Source organism: Electrophorus electricus, chromosome 10, assembly GCF_013358815.1.
Source record: "Electrophorus electricus isolate fEleEle1 chromosome 10, fEleEle1.pri, whole genome shotgun sequence".
Classification (NCBI taxonomy): Eukaryota; Metazoa; Chordata; class Actinopteri; order Gymnotiformes; family Gymnotidae; genus Electrophorus; species Electrophorus electricus.
This window is the reverse complement of record NC_049544.1, coordinates 4,497,473-4,517,319: the sequence shown is the minus strand read 5'-3', so window position 1 is coordinate 4,517,319 and position 19,847 is coordinate 4,497,473. Positions and strand designations below refer to the sequence as shown.

At 39.9% G+C, this 19,847-nt stretch overlaps 3 protein-coding genes across 7 annotated transcripts; 2 read left to right on the top strand and 1 right to left on the bottom strand.

Annotated features, from left to right (window-relative positions):
- The first annotated feature begins 4,929 nt into the window (after positions 1–4,929).
- LOC118242175 (uridine phosphorylase 1-like) lies at positions 4,930–8,490 on the top strand. 4 transcript variants are annotated; one of them, XM_035531101.1, is made up of 8 exons: positions 4,930–5,074; positions 5,315–5,396; positions 5,743–5,854; positions 6,048–6,206; positions 6,408–6,522; positions 6,738–6,947; positions 7,165–7,311; positions 7,659–8,490. In XM_035531101.1, the coding sequence occupies exons 2-8, from the start codon at positions 5,350–5,352 to the stop codon at positions 7,805–7,807; spliced, it is 939 nt and encodes a 312-aa protein (XP_035386994.1). In that variant the 5' UTR covers positions 4,930–5,074; positions 5,315–5,349; the 3' UTR covers positions 7,808–8,490. The 4 variants fall into 4 exon arrangements, with proteins under 4 accessions (XP_035386994.1, XP_035386993.1, XP_035386996.1 ...); XM_035531100.1 differs by having other exon boundaries at positions 4,930–5,078; XM_035531103.1 differs by having other exon boundaries at positions 4,930–5,078; positions 5,315–5,611.
- A 1,772-nt stretch (positions 8,491–10,262) lies between these two features.
- On the top strand, positions 10,263–14,707 carry stmn2a (stathmin 2a). Its single transcript, XM_026999211.2, has 5 exons — positions 10,263–10,441; positions 13,159–13,254; positions 13,507–13,682; positions 14,044–14,235; positions 14,434–14,707. Exons 1-5 carry the CDS (start codon positions 10,423–10,425, stop codon positions 14,491–14,493), a joined length of 543 nt encoding a protein of 180 aa, XP_026855012.1. The 5' UTR covers positions 10,263–10,422; the 3' UTR covers positions 14,494–14,707.
- Positions 14,708–16,418: 1,711 nt separating this feature from the next.
- On the bottom strand, positions 16,419–18,874 carry LOC113570595 (hairy/enhancer-of-split related with YRPW motif protein 1-like). Of its 2 annotated transcripts, none has more exons than XM_026999086.2 (5): positions 18,678–18,874; positions 18,454–18,553; positions 18,283–18,366; positions 18,110–18,191; positions 16,419–17,508 (listed from the first exon to the last, which is right to left on the bottom strand). In XM_026999086.2, the coding sequence occupies exons 1-5, from the start codon at positions 18,761–18,763 to the stop codon at positions 16,967–16,969; spliced, it is 894 nt and encodes a 297-aa protein (XP_026854887.1). In that variant the 5' UTR covers positions 18,764–18,874; the 3' UTR covers positions 16,419–16,966. The 2 variants fall into 2 exon arrangements, with proteins under 2 accessions (XP_026854887.1, XP_026854888.1); XM_026999087.2 differs by having other exon boundaries at positions 18,478–18,553; positions 18,678–18,872.
- Positions 18,875–19,847: the final 973 nt, after the last annotated feature.

Below are 19,847 nucleotides of genomic sequence, written 5' to 3'. Positions count from 1 at the left end.
AAATGATTTTCTGACACAAAAAAGATTAATATAGTCCTGTAACTTGATAAGAAATAAATGGATTAGAACATTCCACATATTTACTGTTGTTATAAGGTAAGGTTTAAACTGTAGTAGGTATTTGTAATATGGATGGAAATGTAGACATTGGAAAAAATGTTAAAATCTATTTTTCTGCCCATAAGGTGGTCACATTGTCCACACTGGAAAGAAAAAACTCTTTTTAATTAGATAAACCTTTTTTTTTTTCCAGCCATTTCACATGAACCATTAATGTATTTGGTGATGCTGATCTTAAAGCCTTATTCCTGATTAAAGGTCGAGCATGTTATCTCCTTTCAAAGCAGTACATATGTATCATATATCTACTTTTAATGTTCTTTGTTTTGTATATGATGTTATATATTTTATGTTATAACAATGCATTGCAATAACTGAAATAATACAGTTATTGCAATGCATTGTAATACAACCACACTGTACTTGAGAATATGGTCATATGGAGGTGTTTCTAATCTGGAAACAGCTATTTACAAGCATTGGCTAATTAATGTTATTATGACAGACAGCTGCAGTAAATCTTTCACGTTATTTAGAGCAGTAATAGATGAAAAAAGCATTTTTTTAGACATTATTAAAATATCTGCTATCAGAACTCAGCATATTCTATTTTACAACTTAAATCTCAATTATTCAGCTTTGCTTTTTATAAGCCCATTAAGTGTCCTAAATCGTACACTCACCTCCAATTCATCAGAAGCATCAGGCTAGATATACAGTTACGAGTCTATAGCTTTGTTACGCATATTTGGCTGGACAGTTTTGAGTGGCAGTTCACTCTAAACTCAGCAGCGAGGCTGACTCGTGTAAAAATGGCAACAACTATTATGCGACAAACTACCAGCTCAGAACGCACAATCATGCCAGTACCTCAGTGTTGATTAAATGTTTGGCTACCAAAGTCATATCCAAGAATTCAGTAATGAGGTTCTAGGTAACATACCGGAGAGGAATATAGCATATGCCTATAATATAACATATCATTCAGAGAAATATAGCAAAGCATGGAAACTCATCCGTTTCCTCTCGTGACTGTAAAATGTAACACATGACAAAGATGTAAATGACTGAATTAATGTAAGTGATCGTGATGTGATCCAGTGCGTAAAGGGACCGCTGATCAACATGGTAGTTGGTGAACTGCGGCGTGTAGCCTAGTTCAAATGACGGCACACCGTTGCTGATTTTAATTAAGTGGCTAGTGCACGTAAGTAGTCTGGCTGACAGCCACCCTAGGCGTATCCCAGGAAGCAAGTATCAACTAATCCACATCTGTTAACATCTGTGGACACGTATCTGTCGTTTATCTGTTACAAAAATCGAGACGCGGTTGGTGCTTAATTTTAACAGTACTTTTGACACACGTGTTGACATACGACATAACCATGTGGTATTAAGGGCATCGTTGTTTAAATGGGTTTTTGCTATAGCATATTTTTAGTAACCTAATGTTTGTTCCCCTGCAGTATAGAATTTATCCACGAACACATTAATCACCTCAGTGTGTTCAGTGTCACTTCCAGAAGCAGTTTTGAACTATGCTAGTCAGCCGCGCAACACTGGAGACGTTCTACACGTTTCAGAACTCAGCGTCCCTCCTCTGTGAGTTTGCTTGGTCTACTTGCTTGGTTCATGTCCTGTTGTTGCTCCTAAATGCTTTAATTTCACAATAATAGCACTTCACGTTGACCGGGGCATACCTGGCAGGGCAGAAATTTCATGAATTGACTTGTGGCAAAACTGGTATCCAATGACAGTGCCACCATTAAAAGTAACTGGCAGTATAATGGGTAGCTCTTCAGTGCCAGTTTGTCTATGGAGATTGTACTGGTATGTCCTTGATTTTATACACTTATTAGCAATGAGCTTTGCTGAAAAACCTTAACTAAATAATTTGACATTGGTATAAAAGAAAACATCTTCATGAACTACCCCATGGGTAACCAATAGTGACCTTCTAAATGACTAGAATTACATATGTCCGGAGACTACGGTGGTTTTGAGCACTTGTGCCAGTCTAATTAGAAGGTGTTCAGTACCCTCTAAACCTCTAGCTGTGACATGAATAAACTGGTGATGAGGATCTGGTGAGGTTGTGCCGGGGAAGGCGGCAGTTGTAGTCACGGACTGAGGGCGGTTGCGTGACATTATCTTACCTAATATTAGCAATGCTGCAGATTATAAGATTATAAGATTGCAAACCTGAATACAAAACATCAGGTTTACAGTTGGGTTAAACGCCGTATTCATAGAGAAATATAACGAGCGTATAAATGCGTATTTATTTATGCGTGTTATTAATGCCGAGCATAGTGAATTAAAAAAAAATCAATTTCTTCATTGAAAATGGCATTAAAATTAATAAAACATCAAATGGATAAAACACCAAATGGTTTGTTTCATCATTTAGTAATGTCACAGTCACATATGTGCTTTTCAGCACATAAAGATGACAGGAGCAGCTAGCGTTATGTCACTTGAGCTTGGTGTTCAAATGGATGGAGCAAATATCGTGTAAGACAGTGCTGAAACTTTAGATATGTCATCTGATTTTAAAGCTAGCGTTTCTATGAAAAGCATGTGGTTCGTGCTTTAGAATTATGGCTTTGGTAACCAGGTTTAAAATGTTTAACTTGTTCAACAAAAAAACATGAGTGTGAGCTAGCTGGATGCCACTGATCGACTGTTGGTTTGATAGCGAGCTGAATGTTACTTTCGCTACAGCTTATGCTACTTGGCAAAAACAATGTAGTTAATTTGGATCGTTTTCTGCAGCATTTAGTTAATCAGCTAACTTAGCTATGTTGGCTAGCCACATGGTTACCTAGCATACATCGAATATGTTTCTTAACGTACTCTTGAGTGTGTTTTGCGACGTAGCGCTAGCTAGCTCCGCTAAATCGTTGTATTCGGTTTCATTTTAGCTAGCTAAAAACAATAACAAAAAGCATTCTTATCAGAAATGTCAGTTGTTAATGATTGCAGCTTCTCAAGGTGTAGTAAGTTAGTTAGCTAGGTTAGCTGGCTTATTTAATTGTGATTAGGCGAAATCAACTTATTGGTTTCAGAGACCGATTTGTTTAATTTCGGAATTTTAATAACCATCATACGAATTGAAGGCATCTCGCCTTAACTCAGTAGAAATCACTGTTGATTATTTGGATAGCTAGCCATCCAAGCTGCGCGTTAACGTTTGTAGCTGCTTGTCAAACGTTTTAATATTAAGTATAGTTTTGTTGCATGCTTAATTGTATTAGGGTGACACGACGGACATGGTGATTACTACAGTGTGTGTTGTGTGCTTTGTAGCTAGCTAGCTAACAAAACTACGATAATGAGAACTGCGATCATGAAATAAAGTTGTTGGCTAGGTGGCATGGATTTGACACAAACGTCGTTTCATGTGAAGGATGGGGGTGTCGAGGAGGAGGATCCGAAACCTGCAGCCGGCTAGGCCGCTGCGTCGTTTGAACATAAATCAAGGTAGGTTAATAAGCCAGGCGGCAGGACGTGCACGCAAAGTATATTTTAGTACCGCGTCAAGAACTGTGATCTGTTCGGCGAGGGGTGAAATAATTTTGGTGTGCTTCATACTGTGATCTATAGAGAAACACAGAGAGGTAGTGGCCGAGCGATCGGACAAGACGACGGACACACCAGTAAGGCGATATAATTTAGTACAGCACACTGAAGTGCCACACTTTCGTCTGTTATACCTGCTTATCATCCCTTCTCAGAACTCTTTTTTTATTATTGTGGACAGACAAACACCATTAGTGAGAAGCAGTTTTATGAAATCCTTAAACCTCAAAGCCAATGTCAATCACTTGCCAAGACAGGTAGGTATCACTTTGGATATTCAGTTATAATTATCATTATCACAAAGAGACTATATTTGGTTGTCAGACTTGCACTGTTTATAAATCAGTCAACATAGTAGTTTTAATACAACACTTATTTGCTGTTGAGAAGTTTCATCTGTCCATTTTTGGATTATTTTGGCCTTAAATTTTAATCAGCAGGATGGGGAACCTAAGAAAACAGAAGCTGATGGAGGCATCCACAAACAGTGAAACATTAAATCAAAAGGGAATTTTGAAGACTTCTTTGTAGAGTGTTTGGCTAAGTCTCAAAAATTGCAAACGGTCAACTGTGCAGTAGCTGTAAAAACTGCAGTACAACTGCTTTGGAAGTGTTTAGAAATGTAGCTAATTTTCATTAATTTATGTCTCTCTGAGGGGGGGGGGGGGGTCAGGAGGGAAGTGAAGGGAAATAACATTACAATGTTTTTGCTCCTAATAGAAAGAATATAAATACAGTAGGGACTTGCTGATCAGGTTGGCAAGCTCACCAATGGCAAAGAAAAAACCTGACTTCCTACCAGACCACCCAGTAGTTCTAGAAAAGCCAGTAAGGTTATTTTTTATCACCAATCACCATTATGTAAATGAATACATACTGTGCTGGTCCTGATAAACTGGTATATTTCTAATATATTTCCTTTATACATTGTAATCAAACCATCTGTGTTTTATTTGGTTCTTTCTTTTTGTCATTTCAAGCATTTTATACCACTGCAACGCTATAACTAATTCACTGTCATTTTTGTTACCTTGTCTTTGTTTCACAGACAGTTATGTAATTCGACTGCAAATATTGTAATTGCTAAATGATATCTTGATAATCCAATCTTGAGGTCACAGCATTTCAGGCCTTGGTGAGTTCTCTGATTTCTCGTGGATGGCTGTAATGACATATTTAGTGTACCATGTGTGGCAGTAATGACATATTTATTGTACCATGTATGGCGCTGGCCGCGCAGAACACGCTTGCCACGTACACTTCCTTCATGCTTGTGTAGTAGCGTCACATCTTCCAGTGACCCAGCCGGATGTCGAAGCTTAAAGCTGCAATATCGGAAAATCCCCCAGTCCAGGTTTTCAGTCCATTTAAAATATCGCTCATAGCGACGTGGTTGGAGGAAGGAGCATCGGCTTGAGGAAACTAACCTAAGGCAGGTATGCGGGCGAATTCCATTGGTGGGGTTGCGTGAGGTAAAGGATTTTTAACCCGTGTAGGTGAATATGAATTTGTTACCGTCTATTCGACCGGATCGTATAATTTTTTTTTTTTTTTTTTTTTGGGTGGGTGGGGGGTTTAGTGAAAGAATATAAAAGAAAAATAATTTGGTTGCTGCTAGCATTAAACAGTTTTATGTTGACATGCTATAAAGGTCTAAAACGCTGTGTTGCAGAGTATTGTCCCAGAGTATTTAACGGCACAAACAAAATGGCATCGGGATTTGCTGATGAGAAAAATGGAAAAAAATGCGGAAGGTAGACAACATCATTTTTCAAACATACAAATTTACTCAAAGTAAACAATTTAAAAGTACATTTGGTTATTGTACATTTGGTTATTGTGGTAACCTGTGGTAACCACCATTTCACTGCACGTTATACTGTGTATGACTATGTATGTGACAAATAAACCGAACTTGAACTTGAACCTTGGAACCGGGAACGACCAAGAGCACAACATTTAGCTTCCTGTAAGTTTTTACGATTTGGTCACAACACGCCCATATCTAGCTCCACTTCGCAATTAAAGTTGCTTACAAACGTCTTATTAACCATGGCTGTTACAACGTCTATTTGCTAAGGGTTTGTTTGTTTATATAAGGTCCCCATTTGTTAACAATCCACATTTGGACTCCATGAAAGAAGATATTCTGTACCATTTCAATCTGAATACCGGCACGCTTAATTTTCCTGCAAAGTTCGGAGATGTCAAAGTAAGTTTTATATCGTTTATCGGTCAGATCGATATGTTTTTGAATTGTGACATGTGCTACCACAGCGCCATAGTTTGTTATCAAGTATAATTACCCGCTTAATGTTTGTCAATGTTGAGCTGAATATACTGATCATTTAACTGAGATGACCTTATGCATCACAGCCAAACTGTTTTTCGTGTTTATTTCCTAGTTTGTGTGTGTTGGGGGTAGTCCATGGAGGATGAAGTCTTTCGCTGAGTACATTGCTGGAGAGCTGGGTCTTGCAGTTCCAAACGCAGAGTACCCAAACATCTGTGAGAGCACAGATCGATATGCCATGTACAAAGTAGGACCTGTCCTGTCTGTTAGTGTAAGTCATTACCATCAACATTAAAAACTCTACAAACAAATTTGATGCCTTGAACAAGTTGTGTGTGTGAGAGTTTTTTGGGGGTTTTTTTGAGGGTTGAATACTTTTTTAAAAGAAAGCTCTGTGTATGGCAGCTTCACTACATCCTAAGGTGCATTGTAGGTGTACTGTGTTTGACAGTGAAATGTCTCTGTGTTTTAGCATGGCATGGGCATCCCCTCAATTTCGATAATGTTACATGAGCTCATCAAGCTCCTCTACCATGCACGCTGCACAGATGTTACAATAGTGCGCCTCGGAACCTCTGGTGGAATAGGTACTCTTGACCTTAACACATCTACTTTTTTAATAAAGAATTAACAGACATGGCAACATCTGTTACTTGTTCTCCCCCAACATAGACTACCCGTGGTATTTAACATTAAAGTGCATATAATTATAGACGAGGCAGCTTCTAGTGCAGGACATTGTGGCTAGGACAAGTGACTTGTAAATAAGTGCAAATCAAAGGCATATCCATCTTTTTGTCAGGTTTACATCCAGGCACAGTGGTGATCACCAAGCAGCCAATGGATGCCACATTCTTGCCCCGCTTCGAGCAAGTCATCCTGGGCAAGTCAGTGGTGAGAAGCACCGAACTGGATGGAGATCTTGCAGAGGAGCTGCTACAGTGCGGCAAAGATCTAGCAGAGTTCGACACGGTCATTGCTAACACAATGTGCACGCTGGACTTCTACGAAGGTATTAGTCTCACTCATGACCCACATGGGACAATAAAGTTCTAGTTTTAATGTAATCATCACTGAAGCTGTTGGTATACTCCAAGAACTGAGAAACATTTTTTGTGAGTAGTGAAGATGTGTTTTGTCTTCACCCTCTTTACATTAATTGCAGCACAACTGCATTCTTGCAATGTGAACACCCACCACCATATTGTTGGGCCTGGCATATGTTTTAGGTCAAGCTCGTTTGGACGGGGCTTTCTGTTCTTACACCGAGGAGGACAAGCAAAACTACCTGGCCAAGGCCTATGCAGCAGGAGTGCGCAACATTGAGATGGAGTCTTCTGTTTTTGCTGCCATGTGCAAACTGAGTAACCTACGAGGTAGAGAATGTCTGTGTTAGAGAGGCAGACATAGAGTTTGCCTCTCTGGAGTGCATCTGCGAATAGTCACATGTGTTAGACAGCTCATCACCATATCAGTAGAAGTCAGTCTTACACACTTTTTTAAAAAGTAAGGGTTCTTAAGGGAGATATGGCGTTTTGGATGCAGCTTTCTTATTATGTAAGACCCATTTGGAATTTTAAATGTGGTAGTATTACTCTAGTGGTGTCACAGTAATAAAGTACCTAATATCCATGCGTGTATAGCACAGATTTATGTGTTAAAGCAAAAAAAAATTTGCACACTCATAATTTTGTGAAAGCTCATTTTGGCATCTCTTTTCCAGCGGCAGTGGTTTGTGTGACACTGCTGGACCGGCAGAAAGGAGACCAGCTCAGCAGTTCTCATGATGTCCTGCACAGCTACCAACAACGGCCACAGATCCTAGTTGGACATTACATCAAAAAGAAGCTTAATGCTTCCAAGAAAAGTTAGGCTTCATATTTATGAATGTGGAATGTATGTGAAGCCAAAACCTCAGTGTAATTACATTATTTTGTAATGTTTGATTTAACCTCTGCATTTGCCTCTGCAGCTAGTCTTAGTCATGTACTGCTTATGCACGCATTTGAACATAGTTAAAATTTGGAAATGGAAAGGAACATTTTTTAAATCTTGTTTTTATACTGCTTATTTGAAATAACTTTAAAAAAATATATTTTTAGAGGGATGAAGGGTTTTGCTCACTGTTTTGCATTTCGTCTGTCAATGTGTCAGTGTTCCTAACAACTCTATTAAGGTATAAAGATTTAAAACCACCTGTCTACAGTTCATAACCCTCACTCTAACACATCCAGAAACAAACATTCTTTTGTTTCTTTTCAGTGTGGTCAATGCATGACTATGCAGTGAACTGTTAACCATGCTTGAGAGTTTGTTCTTAAGGAAAGGAGGATATTAAGGCTGCATGGCTTTGTTTTTTGACTTCTATTAGCGACCCTTGCAGGACCTGTTGGCAAGCTTTAACATTCTTTATGAAACTCTGCTGATAACATAGCTGTAAGCAGTGTTACAGTTCCAGTGTTACAGTTTGAACTTCATTCAAACTTAGCTCCTGAGGGGGTCCACCCTCTTCATTCATTGCAATACTCTTCATGCAAACCTTTCACCAAAAGACAGGCAAGCTTATGACTTATCCCAGCCTTTTTAGTACTGTGGGCACATGCAAATAGACTGGAAAGGATGCCTCCATTGCAGAGGAGTTTCCTGATTAGTTAACACACCTGATCATTTTTGGTTAATTTGGTTACGTGGCTTTATTTTCTTCTCTGAGCAACTATTTTAGTCATAGCTGTCAGGATTTAAAGACAATTTTGCCAAAGTTTTAAAGACAAAAATGGAAATATTAAAACATAGATGGGACCATAATGGAGGAAGACCAGCAAGTATTCTCTAGTATTGATATTGTTATAAGAGCACGTTCAGTGTGTCCAATGTTTATCAAAAATAAATAAATAAATACTGAAAAATGTCTTTGAATGGTTTGTGGGTCCATAGGATCATAAAGTGGCTTTCTACTTAAAATCCACTTGGCACTTATAGTGCTTCTTTGAGCAAGATGTATATAAATTTTATTGGCAGCATAGCTGCCATTTTCATTTTACAAATATTAAAGTATAATGATTAGGAAAACCATTGTGCTAAGTAATGCATTCCTTTAGAATTGTCAGTTTACAGATTACAGTTTTAGCAAGTTACAGCCTTTATGAACTAACAATAAGGTATTAATGTATGGGGTAGTCGAACTATTTTTGAGTACATATTTTAAGATCTCAAAAAGACATATTGTGTTTATAAATTATTGTAAAATGTTTTAATTTGATGTTTGTGTTTGCTGTAAAATAGATTTTGAAAGAAAAAGTCACAATCTAAATGCTACATAAAACATAAAGGAAAACATAGTCATCTGACATATTGTCAACTTCTGGGCTGAATTCCCAGATCAAGATCTTAGCAGTAAATAAAAAAGACTTACAATGTTACTGACATTACTGACTAGGCTTATATGTACAGAAAATGGCAGCCATCTAGCAATGTTGCTCAGTTTCTCTTTTACTGTCTAGAAACATTGCATTCAAACTGCTGGCCTACCTAATTCTAATGCAGACACAGGAGGTTTATTTCGCCTGGGTTAGAGCAGGCCTTCAAGGACAGCCATACAATCATTTAAAGGCTGCAAATGGACAAACTGCCTTGGTCTATGGGCTGTGATGCCTTCCCAGTTCTTCTAGTATACCATACAGTTCAAGCATGGCCCAGGCCTCTTTTGAACTCACATATCAAACACATTTCAAAGAGATAATCATCAGACCTCTTTTATTGCTAGACTATCCTGCACATTGCCATGTGCTGTGATATAATGAGTCACATGTGTAGCTATCCTCATGCCTGTGCTTTAGAATTTTCAAACTTAGCAATTTTCATGTCATGATTATATCATTGGTGACCTGATAGCCAAAATGCATAGCTGTAAACCTTTTGCACACTTTAATATCTAGTGCCTCACCTGCTTCTGGCAAAGCACAGTAATTATATTAAATGGGAATGTCATTAGAACAAACATAGAACCATTCACACACACACACACACACATATATATATATAAATATATATATATATTATATATATATATATGTGTATATATATATATATATATATATTATATATATATATATATATATATATATATATATATATATATATATATATATATATATATATATATATATATATATATATATAGTCATCCTAATCTAGGTTAGACAGGTGCTTGGCAACGACCTCCATAACTAATAATTTGCAAACCAATCAACCGTGAACAGTGTAAGCTGGCCGTTTAAATCACTTTTTTTTTACGCGAGATGCGCGTCAGTGAGGTGGCGATGCCCGATCTGCTCTTGCGCGGAGACGGTCATAATTCAACCGCTCCCATCCTCTGCTCTCCTCCCCGGCTGGTATTGTGCTCTGCTCATTCAGTGCCTTAAGCATCCTCCCTACGCCACAGACACACGCTGCAACGCTTTTTTGAACGCTTCAACAAAAGGACAAGAATGGACAAAATTGCTGTCGGTGAGTGACTTGAATTTCTTGGTTAGAAGCTATATTAGCTAATAATTTGTCAGCACTAAATGGAGGTTGTCTGATTTCAAGCAGACGAATGACTCTCTTTTTCTTCGTAGTTTAATGCTTAGGGTACTGGATACAGACACGTCTGTCTATAAAGCATTTACTATTAATAAATATTTACAAAATAAGTTTACTGCAGCGAATCGCATCAATCACGTTGTATGGTTTTCTTTAAGCACAGTAGCTGCTATCGTTTCAGTAGTGTGATTAATAAAACATCAATAGGCTATAATGAATAATTCGTAAATCAGATAAGATGAAAAAGTGTAATAAATACAAAATATATTTGCGACCATTTATGAACCAACGCATTTTCGATGCCGCACCTGCCACATTACCCCGTCTCCTGCTTTTACAGCATAATGCAGAAAGACCCCACCCAAGACACCCGGCATTTTAGCCTACGATACTCGGCCAATAGGCTGGACAAAATATACCTCTTATCTACAATGTTAAGGTCTGTTTGAGATCAATGTAACTCTAGATTTGCACATACCATTTAAATGTGGGGTAATTTTCATGAAGTATCTATTCAGGAACGCGTATATCTTATGTATGCGATCGTCATTGTGTATGTTTCCTGGCCCTTTATTGCTTAATGTCTTGAATATTGACAAACTCATTTAACCAGAACATGCATTATTAATAATGATTTAGTGAAATATACTGATTTACAGTTAACTTTGTGTTAAATATTCGCGTTAAGTAAACGTCTAACACAGCCCAGCACCCGGTTTTTATCAGCATGCTGGTCAGTTTATTGAACGCTAAGATGTCGGAACAGCAAAAGGAAATATTGTAGATTATAGGCCTAAAGATAATCACGGATCATTGATTTCTAGGGAGGGTAACGTTCAGACAGCTGACGAGTTATATTCGGTTCTTCGTTAATAGAACAATAACAGAACAGGGTTTACAAAACAATAATAATCTTTTTTTAAAAAAGCTCAAAAAACAATCACACCACAAAATGAAGGCTTCATTATTTGTGAAAAAGGAGCATGGATGAGCTGACCCCCAGTTTTTGTTGGGAGCTTTTGGTTTTAGATGGGTGTGACTTTTTTATGATCCAGACAGACAAGGCAAACCCCACGTTCAGGTTTAGATCTTATAGCCTTATTGTAAGCATTTCAGCGGCCAACCAATGCACTGAAGTTTCTGGTCATGTCTGCTTTATTTATTTCCTCCTTATATTAATGCAATACAATACTATTTTACAAATCTTACAAAATTGTATCGTACAAAATGAGCAAAAGTCTTTTGCATGGCATACTTTCTTTCCTATGTGTGTGTGGTGTGTGTGTATATATATATATATATATATATATATATATATATATATATATATATATATATATATAGAGAGAGAGAGAGAGAGAGAGAGAGAGAGAGAGAGAGAGAGAGAGAGAGAGAGAGAGAGAGAGAGAGAGAGAATGTATGTGTGTCTGTGGCAATAAAAGCCATGGGATGCATCAGACCTGACTGTATTGAACAAACTGGCTGAGTTGCAGCAGACCAAGCAGACACAGACTGGGAGGCTGGCCAGCCCTGCAGCAATGGAGCACTGCACAGGGTGGCCTTTGCAGCTCAGGGCTAATCATTACTGACAGTCTGAGGACACTGGTGGACGACCGTCCTCAGGGGACCATGAGCCAGCTCCTTTGTTACTGCGTTGAGTTGCTGGTCTGAAACAGCTTTGGCGGTCGATGTTTAATAGAAAATGTCAGTACTAGGGATGCGAGGAGTGATATCACTCCAGACAATCTCTGCCTTACTCGTGTACTGATGCTGTTTTGGGTTCAGGTGTGTTCTTTTAGATAATAGAGTTTAGAGGGCATGCCTATAATCAGTATAACCTGTATAATTTGTATAATCTGGCAGGATCCGACCAGCCTTATTACACTCCTGCATATTTCATGAGCACCGTCACTGAATGTCTGTCTTCATGCTCCATTTGTGCACGTGTGCTGCAAAAAACCTGAAAGGAAAATGTTCACTTGGTTTTACAACTGATACATCCATTCTTAAACCAGCTAAATGACTTGAATTATCTGTACTGTATACCAGTGTGATGGTATGTGGAAAAATCACTGAATGTAACGTTAGCGATATATTAAGATAAAATTCACTAACATCTCTGACATACTGATGTAATAAGCTGAAATGCAATATTTACAGTAGTTTTAGATGAACAATTTATGTAAATGATCAATTCCATCTAACAAATGGACTCATTAGGGTACCTAAAAGTAGCAACTGGGTAGGATTTCACTTGTATATCAGGCAGAATATTATAAATAGATTGTGTCTAACTGTATCTATAGAGCAGTGCAGTGTTTGGGTTTTTCGGGTGTGTTTTAATGCTCCCATCTCAAGGTTCCTGAGTGTATGAAAGCGTGGCATAAACCTGGCAAACATGTCACCCATGGGGCCCAAGTTACTGTTTGGAAAAATGACACCTTGAATCTTTTCTTCGCTCTTCTTCCTAACAATGCCATCCACAGCTTCAAGCACTTCTGCCACCCCTAATCCTCAAGCTGTGCATTAATATATATTATTGTTGTTATTATTATTATTTCAACATATTAATCATTGTTAAATAGCCACAGCCTTCTGAGGGGCATTGCTAACATGAGCGGGTGCTTCTCTCTTCTTCCCAGCATACAAGGAAAAGATGAAGGAGCTGTCTGTGTTCTCTCTCATATGCTCCTGTTTTAACCCGAGACTACACAAAAACCTGGACTCCAAGTCAGAATGTAAGTACCTCTTATAAGGTAACACTCATGCCTTATAATTTCTTGTATTGTAATTCAATGCGCAATATGAAACGGTTAGAAATGGTAGAGTTCTACTATACCTCATCCGAATACATTTTGAATGTAGGAGAAAAATGTCCTGGTCCGATCTTATTATTATTCCTGGAGGTGCTCGGTGAGCGAAAGTACAATGGCAATTGAAAGTTGAGGGGAACGCTATATAATCGCTTCACCTCTGTGACTGTGGCACAGACATGGAGGTGAAGCCCATAAACAAGAGGATCTCGGGTCAGGCCTTCGAGGTGATCCTGAAGCCCCCCTCTCCAGTGTCAGACGTGGCGCACGGCATCACGTCCCCTCCCAGGAAGAGGGACGTCTCTCTGGAAGACATCCAGAAGAAACTGGAGGCTGCCGAGGACCGCAGAAGAGTAAGTGCTTGGGCTGGCCACTCACACAACAGCTGCTGTGCTCCGTTTGGCGCCAGCACTGGAGTGTTGGCTTTTATTCGCTGCCTTTCATTATTTATTGATATAGTTGTTTATATAAGGGCTATTTCGCTGTTACGTTATTTGTACGATAGGCTGTGCCTTACGGAGCAGGTTCTAGGTGACCTAGAAAAAGTAGGCAGCTTATTTATCTAATTGTCCATATGAATGCCTCTAGGCAGTTTAGATGTAGAAAACCACAGGTTCAGCTGTTGTTAAGCCTAGCAATCGTGCACATTCGCTTAGCCAACAGTGTGCTCGGAGCATAGCTAAGAGGCTTTGTGTTGATGTCGGCTCTCCCCAGTGCCAGGAGGCCCAGGTGCTGAAGACTCTGGCGGAGAAGCGGGAGCATGAGCGCGACGTGCTCATCAAGGCCATGGAGGAAAACAACAACTTCAGCAAGATGGCCGAGGAGAAGCTCATTTTGAAGATGGAGCAGATCAGCGAGAACCGTAGGGCCCACCTCGCGGCCATGATGGCACGCCTGCATGAGAAGGTAAGACATAGTTTTATATAGCCGTCAGGCATACCAGGTAGGAGTGGCAGCTCGGTGTGGAGCCTGCCGTGGGACCCAGTGCGTCAATGTTAAAAGCGTTTCCTCAGGGTTCAGCTTGTGTGGGGTGCGTGAGATGGTCTTGGCTGGGCCGCGTGTTGTGCTCTGCTCTCAGTGCTGGGTCTTTTGCACCTCTGTTAGGAGCGGCATGCTGCGGTGGTCCGCAGGAACAAGGAGATGAGAGAAGAACTCACAGCGTGAACGTGTCCTCCTCTTCCTCGCTCCCTTCATCAGCCCACCTATCCTCCTGTTACACACACACACACACACACACGCAGTACTATCTAGTAAGTAACAAACTCCAACACAGTTTAAATGGTCTTGCTTGATTTAATAGATTATCACTCACAAATTTTGTAAATACATCATTTTTTATATCTATCTATCTATCTATCTATCTATCTATCTATCTATCTATCTATCTATCTATCTATCTATCTATCTATCTATCTATCTATCTATCTATCTATCTATCTATCTATCTATCTATCTGTCTAATTAAACAAAAAACATACATCAGCTGTATCAAAACAAATCATTATTTGTCTGTTTACTTTTTTTACTCTTACATAGGTATATTATTTGTTTATTTATTGGTTGAGAAACTTCTGGAATTATCTTGTAAAAGGCTTTGATGTTGTGGGTAAGCACACTTGTTTACAGCTGCAGTGTTAAATGATGGTCAGTTTCTGTTATTTTGAAGAATGAAAGAAGACTGCTGCACTCAAGCCCTGGTTAGAGACCCAAACCTTACACGCATAAACAAATATACAACCAATCAACTGTCAGTCTCTACATCTAGCAGCTGGCTTGAAACAATGTTGTTTCCATGGTTTCTCTTTGACACGTGTATTAGTTTATCGCCTTCAAACATGTATAAGACCTCTGAGGGGCAGTTATGCTTACTGTGCTGGCCATTCGCAGTTTCTGGTCAGCAGCACCGTAACTCTGTCTCCCTGAGCCAGCTTGCAGGCTTAATGTTCTGGTCCTTTCTCATTTTCTACCCTGGGAGCATGATTTTTCTCCCCTGCCACTTTAAACAAACGCTGTGTCTTCTCTTTGATGGAAATCCAAATTCCCCTGCTCAAGGTTGACCTTGGCCGTCAGTTTCCGTTTGAATGTATCAAACAAAGTGGATTTTGCCTCTTCCAACAGCCCACTTTTCAGTGGGGAGTTAATTCTGACTGGATGATACATGTAACATCTTTTCCAGTGGAATGTATTATCCTCCTAACTTCAGCCTTTGAGGAGTGACTACGTTTTGTGTGAATATGAGTATTTGCGTGTATGTGAGTATGTATATGTACGTGTGTGTGTTTGTGTGTGTGCGTGTGTGTCTGTGTTAGGGTGGCCAAGCTTTTGTGACCTTTCTCTTTGAAAGCAAAATGCAAGATGGGAACAGAATAAGCAGTGAATCATTTTTTAAATTATTATTATTATTTTACTGTTTCCTATCAAAATATGCCTGCCTGCATCTTCCGCTGCGTAAATTGTGTTTCCCCTCATTTCTCTGTGTGCAAAATTTGGTGAATAAAGATTTGGGGTTCTGTGAACATTGTGTGGGCTGTAATTTTTTGGGAGTGAGCTGTCTATTGGCTACACTTCTATACTTGCTCTTCCATTTTCAGCCAGTAGATGGCAGTAAAAGCCTTCATGAACAGAACAAAATTCGCTGGGGCCAGGTTTACTTAAAACTCACCAATAACGCAAATGTACTGATAAATTGCTGACAAGTATGAGTTGGAGATAAAAAATCATATCTTCCCCGTAGTGACTGTTATATCAGCCTTTAATAAAGAGATCAAAGGGCTCTCATGGGTTTCCTACACCATCTTTTACCTTCCATGCACTAGGTCATGACCTAACATCTAGTTAGTTCTTAGTAGTTAATATTGTTAAGTCTCTTGCTAAAGACATCAATATAATTTCGTATTGCAAAATAGGTAATCTGGTTGTATGGCACTTGGATGTACTTAAGTTTATTATCAACAAGGACTGCACACTGGCACCTTTTCTATACTTTTTGAAACCAAACCAATGAACACAACCTTTTTAAAAATATTTAATCAGGCAATTCGAACATACAGTAATTTATCTTAACTACATTTAAGAAAAAAATGTGACTATTTAATACAAATCTCTGACTTTATTAAAACTTGCTTTTTGAGGACCAGTGAAGCTTTATGTACAGCATTACTATGAATATATGTTGCTTTAGTTCATTTATCGAGCTCCTTTATGTTGTCTGAAAAATGTACACACCCAAATATTGTTAGCTCCCTTTCTTTTATCAAAAAAGTGGTCAATATTTCAACATTATACAAATTTTCTTACATGCATCTGATACACGCATGCATGCACGCACGCACACACACACACACACACACACACACACACACACACACACACACACACACACTTCTCTCAGGTACAAATCCCCCAAAATACAGACTAAAGAGAGTCTTTTGCCAAGTTTGAGCAGACTGCATTTCCAGTTTTCAATTTTTACAGGGACACTCTCCATGCAGTAAAACAAAAGTCCCAGTTCTAAGTCTTCGTCTCGCTGTCCAGAATACTGAGTGACAGGAGAGTAAAGGGAAGCCGAGGTCTGCGGTGCATTTGTCCGTGAGCTCAGCGCAGCTGTGACCGGCTGACAGCGAGGGCCCGGGGTGTGTCAGAATGCCCCTACCTCCGCTCCCCACGGTCTGTAAGGCTTCCTCCCTGAGGACCCGGGGACCAGGGGCCCCAGCACGGCTGGGGCCAGCAGAGGAAAGGCCTTGAGCGATAGCGGCAGAGCAGAGAGGGAGGAGAGCGGGGGGAGGGGGAGGGCGGAGACCATACGAGCCACTCCCACCGCTCTCGAGTCCACCACTGTGGCGCCGCTTGACCCGGTGCCCCGTGAGGAGGAGGAGGGTGATGAGGATGATGAGGTGCTGATGAGATGGGGGGCTTCTGTCTTTACCTGTGCCTGCCACTGCCGGCGACGGAGGGGTACGGGAAGCATCCCGAACCCGGGGCTCCAAGCAAATGGCCCCGGTCCGGACTGGGCTTCCCGCTGTGAGGCATAGCTGCTGAGATGGGACAGCAAACGGATGCGGAACAGGTCTCTGCTATCCAGGCCCTCCATAGTGCCCAGGAAGCGAGCTGTCTCTGCAAGACACTCCCTGAAGCCTAAGTAGTGGTAGTCCATGGCCAGAGCATGGGCTTCGAAATAGCCTGGAAAATAAAGCCATCAGCGTATTACTCCAGCCATGAATTATACATTCACCAGCCACTTTATTAGAAACAATTACCTTGCACACACACTCATTGACAACTTTATTAAGTACATCTGGCTTTCAGATATCTTTTACAGTTTCAGGCAGGGCATTCTCCAGTAATTCATCTGTTGCTATACACAGTTTATCACTGGTCAGTTACTAAAGCGCCCTTCTGGATTGGATCGTATTTTGGTGGACAGTAGTCCATGTGAACTGGTTTTGGCATGACTGTGGGTGTGGAGCAGGTTTAACAGCCACAGCAGTCGTGACAGAGTTTTTATGTGTCAGTGCCACTGATGGGTTGAGAATAGACTGTCACCCAAAAAAGCTTCTCTTGTCAGAAAGTGAGCACTATGGTGTAATACCAGCTGTATAGGGCACCAAACTGTGCTGATTAAGAATCTAACAGTATACCTACATTAAGTGGCTGCTGAAGGTATGTGCGTGTGCAAAATTATACAAACATACATGAATTGCGGCAATGATTATCTATCTTAAAGTAGGTGTAAAATTATTATTTTCAGTTCTGAAAAGATAATTTAACCGAATCATCTCACCTTTGCCACCTGTTGCATGGAGCATCTTCAAATGATCCACAGTCATCTGTAGGATCTCGGCCTTCTCCAGTTTAGCAGAACCCTATAGATGCATACATGCACCTTATAATTACTGCAATAAAACTGTTAAGGGGCGCACGGACAGCCGCGAACTTTCAGCGCTAAAAACATACCTGTTTCTCAAGTGCGTTTGGCAGAAGACGTCGTAATTCCGATAAACTGCTGTTGATTCGGTCTCGTCGCCTCTTCTCGATTATCTGGAAACACAATCAAAATGACAAACTGTTAACGTGGTTAACGCTTGTAGAAGCTTGTAGGAATGTGGTTAACACACACACACACACCTCCATGGCTCGGAATTTACGCACCCCTCTACGACGCTTTCGCGCTTCTGCTTGACTCGTTGTTGATGGTGACAGTGATCTACTGGACGCGCAAAAGTCTCTAAAACGTATATGTATACTGTTATCATAATTGACCAGACATGTTGCCTTAACAATTGTTAATTAAATAAATATTAACGAACAATTTATTTTCGAATGTCACTTTAGAAATATTAATCATTTACCCATTCTCATCCGCGCTTTCCCTGTCTGCATCACCGTTGTCGTCTAATTCGCTGTCGGATGAACTGAAATCGCGATTCCGCTTCATTTGTTCCACTCTAGATGGATACTCCTACTTTGAAATTCGCACAGTTGTATGTCAGCCTCTGTTAGTCCCAGACTATAAACACCCAGTGTTTCCCACGGTCCTACTTCCACCGCTCCTCTCCTACGGTATTCTGTACTGGGCGGGGACATGGGAGGGTCGTAGAAGCGCCGAACCAATCAGAAACAAGCTGGGTTTTTTTGTTGTTGTTAGTTTTTTTTCAATTTTTTTAAATTTTTTTAAAAAAAATTAAAGACATTGTTCATAATGACAAAATTAGCAAATTCAGTTTGTTAATCCTATAACATTTTATAGGCTATATAGAGCGTCAGTTGGCCTAGTTAGTGACACTAAACATCTAATGTTAATTTTAAAAGTTAAAAATGTATTTATAGCACGGAAATCTCCATAGCAGGTTGTGTCAGTGTGTATGGTTCAGTAGGTCATCATCAAGTAACAGAACATGGTTTACTAGGCAGGAATTAATAGGAGATGCAATAAATGATGAAACCTTGGACAGAAGCCTGGTTCTATATATTAGCAAGTGCCATTCCATGGTGCTGCTTAGATCTCTGACGCACTGCACTAAAATCCATTCCATTTCAGGGTCTGACAAAAGGAATTGGGGGGAAAACCTTTCCGGATTGTAATAATTTGAAACGTAGTATGATTAAAATCATGTCTACAGATGACAGGTCCGCAACGCCTCATCTCTTAAAATACAGTAGTGAACTTGGTGTAAACAATGCAACATAAACAATGTTCCTCATGTAAACATCTATATTTTGTTAACCATATACAACGCATATTTTACTAAATCTGTTTTACATACTGCTCCTATTTCACACGTCAAAAATAGCATCGTATTCAAATCCTGCTTCATTTTGGAAGTGTCCTCAGTCTTGTCTGCAGTAGCTGACATGCCTGCACAGTGGGGTTCATGTTGAGTGATTGACTTGGCCAGCCTAGAGCATAAGACTTCTCATGTGTGGACACTGGCAGTTACATCAGCCTGCCCCGGCAGCCATATCTGCCTGTGGGCCTGTCAGCCTTATGTGCCCATGCTGCTGTGTTTCACAAATAAGGT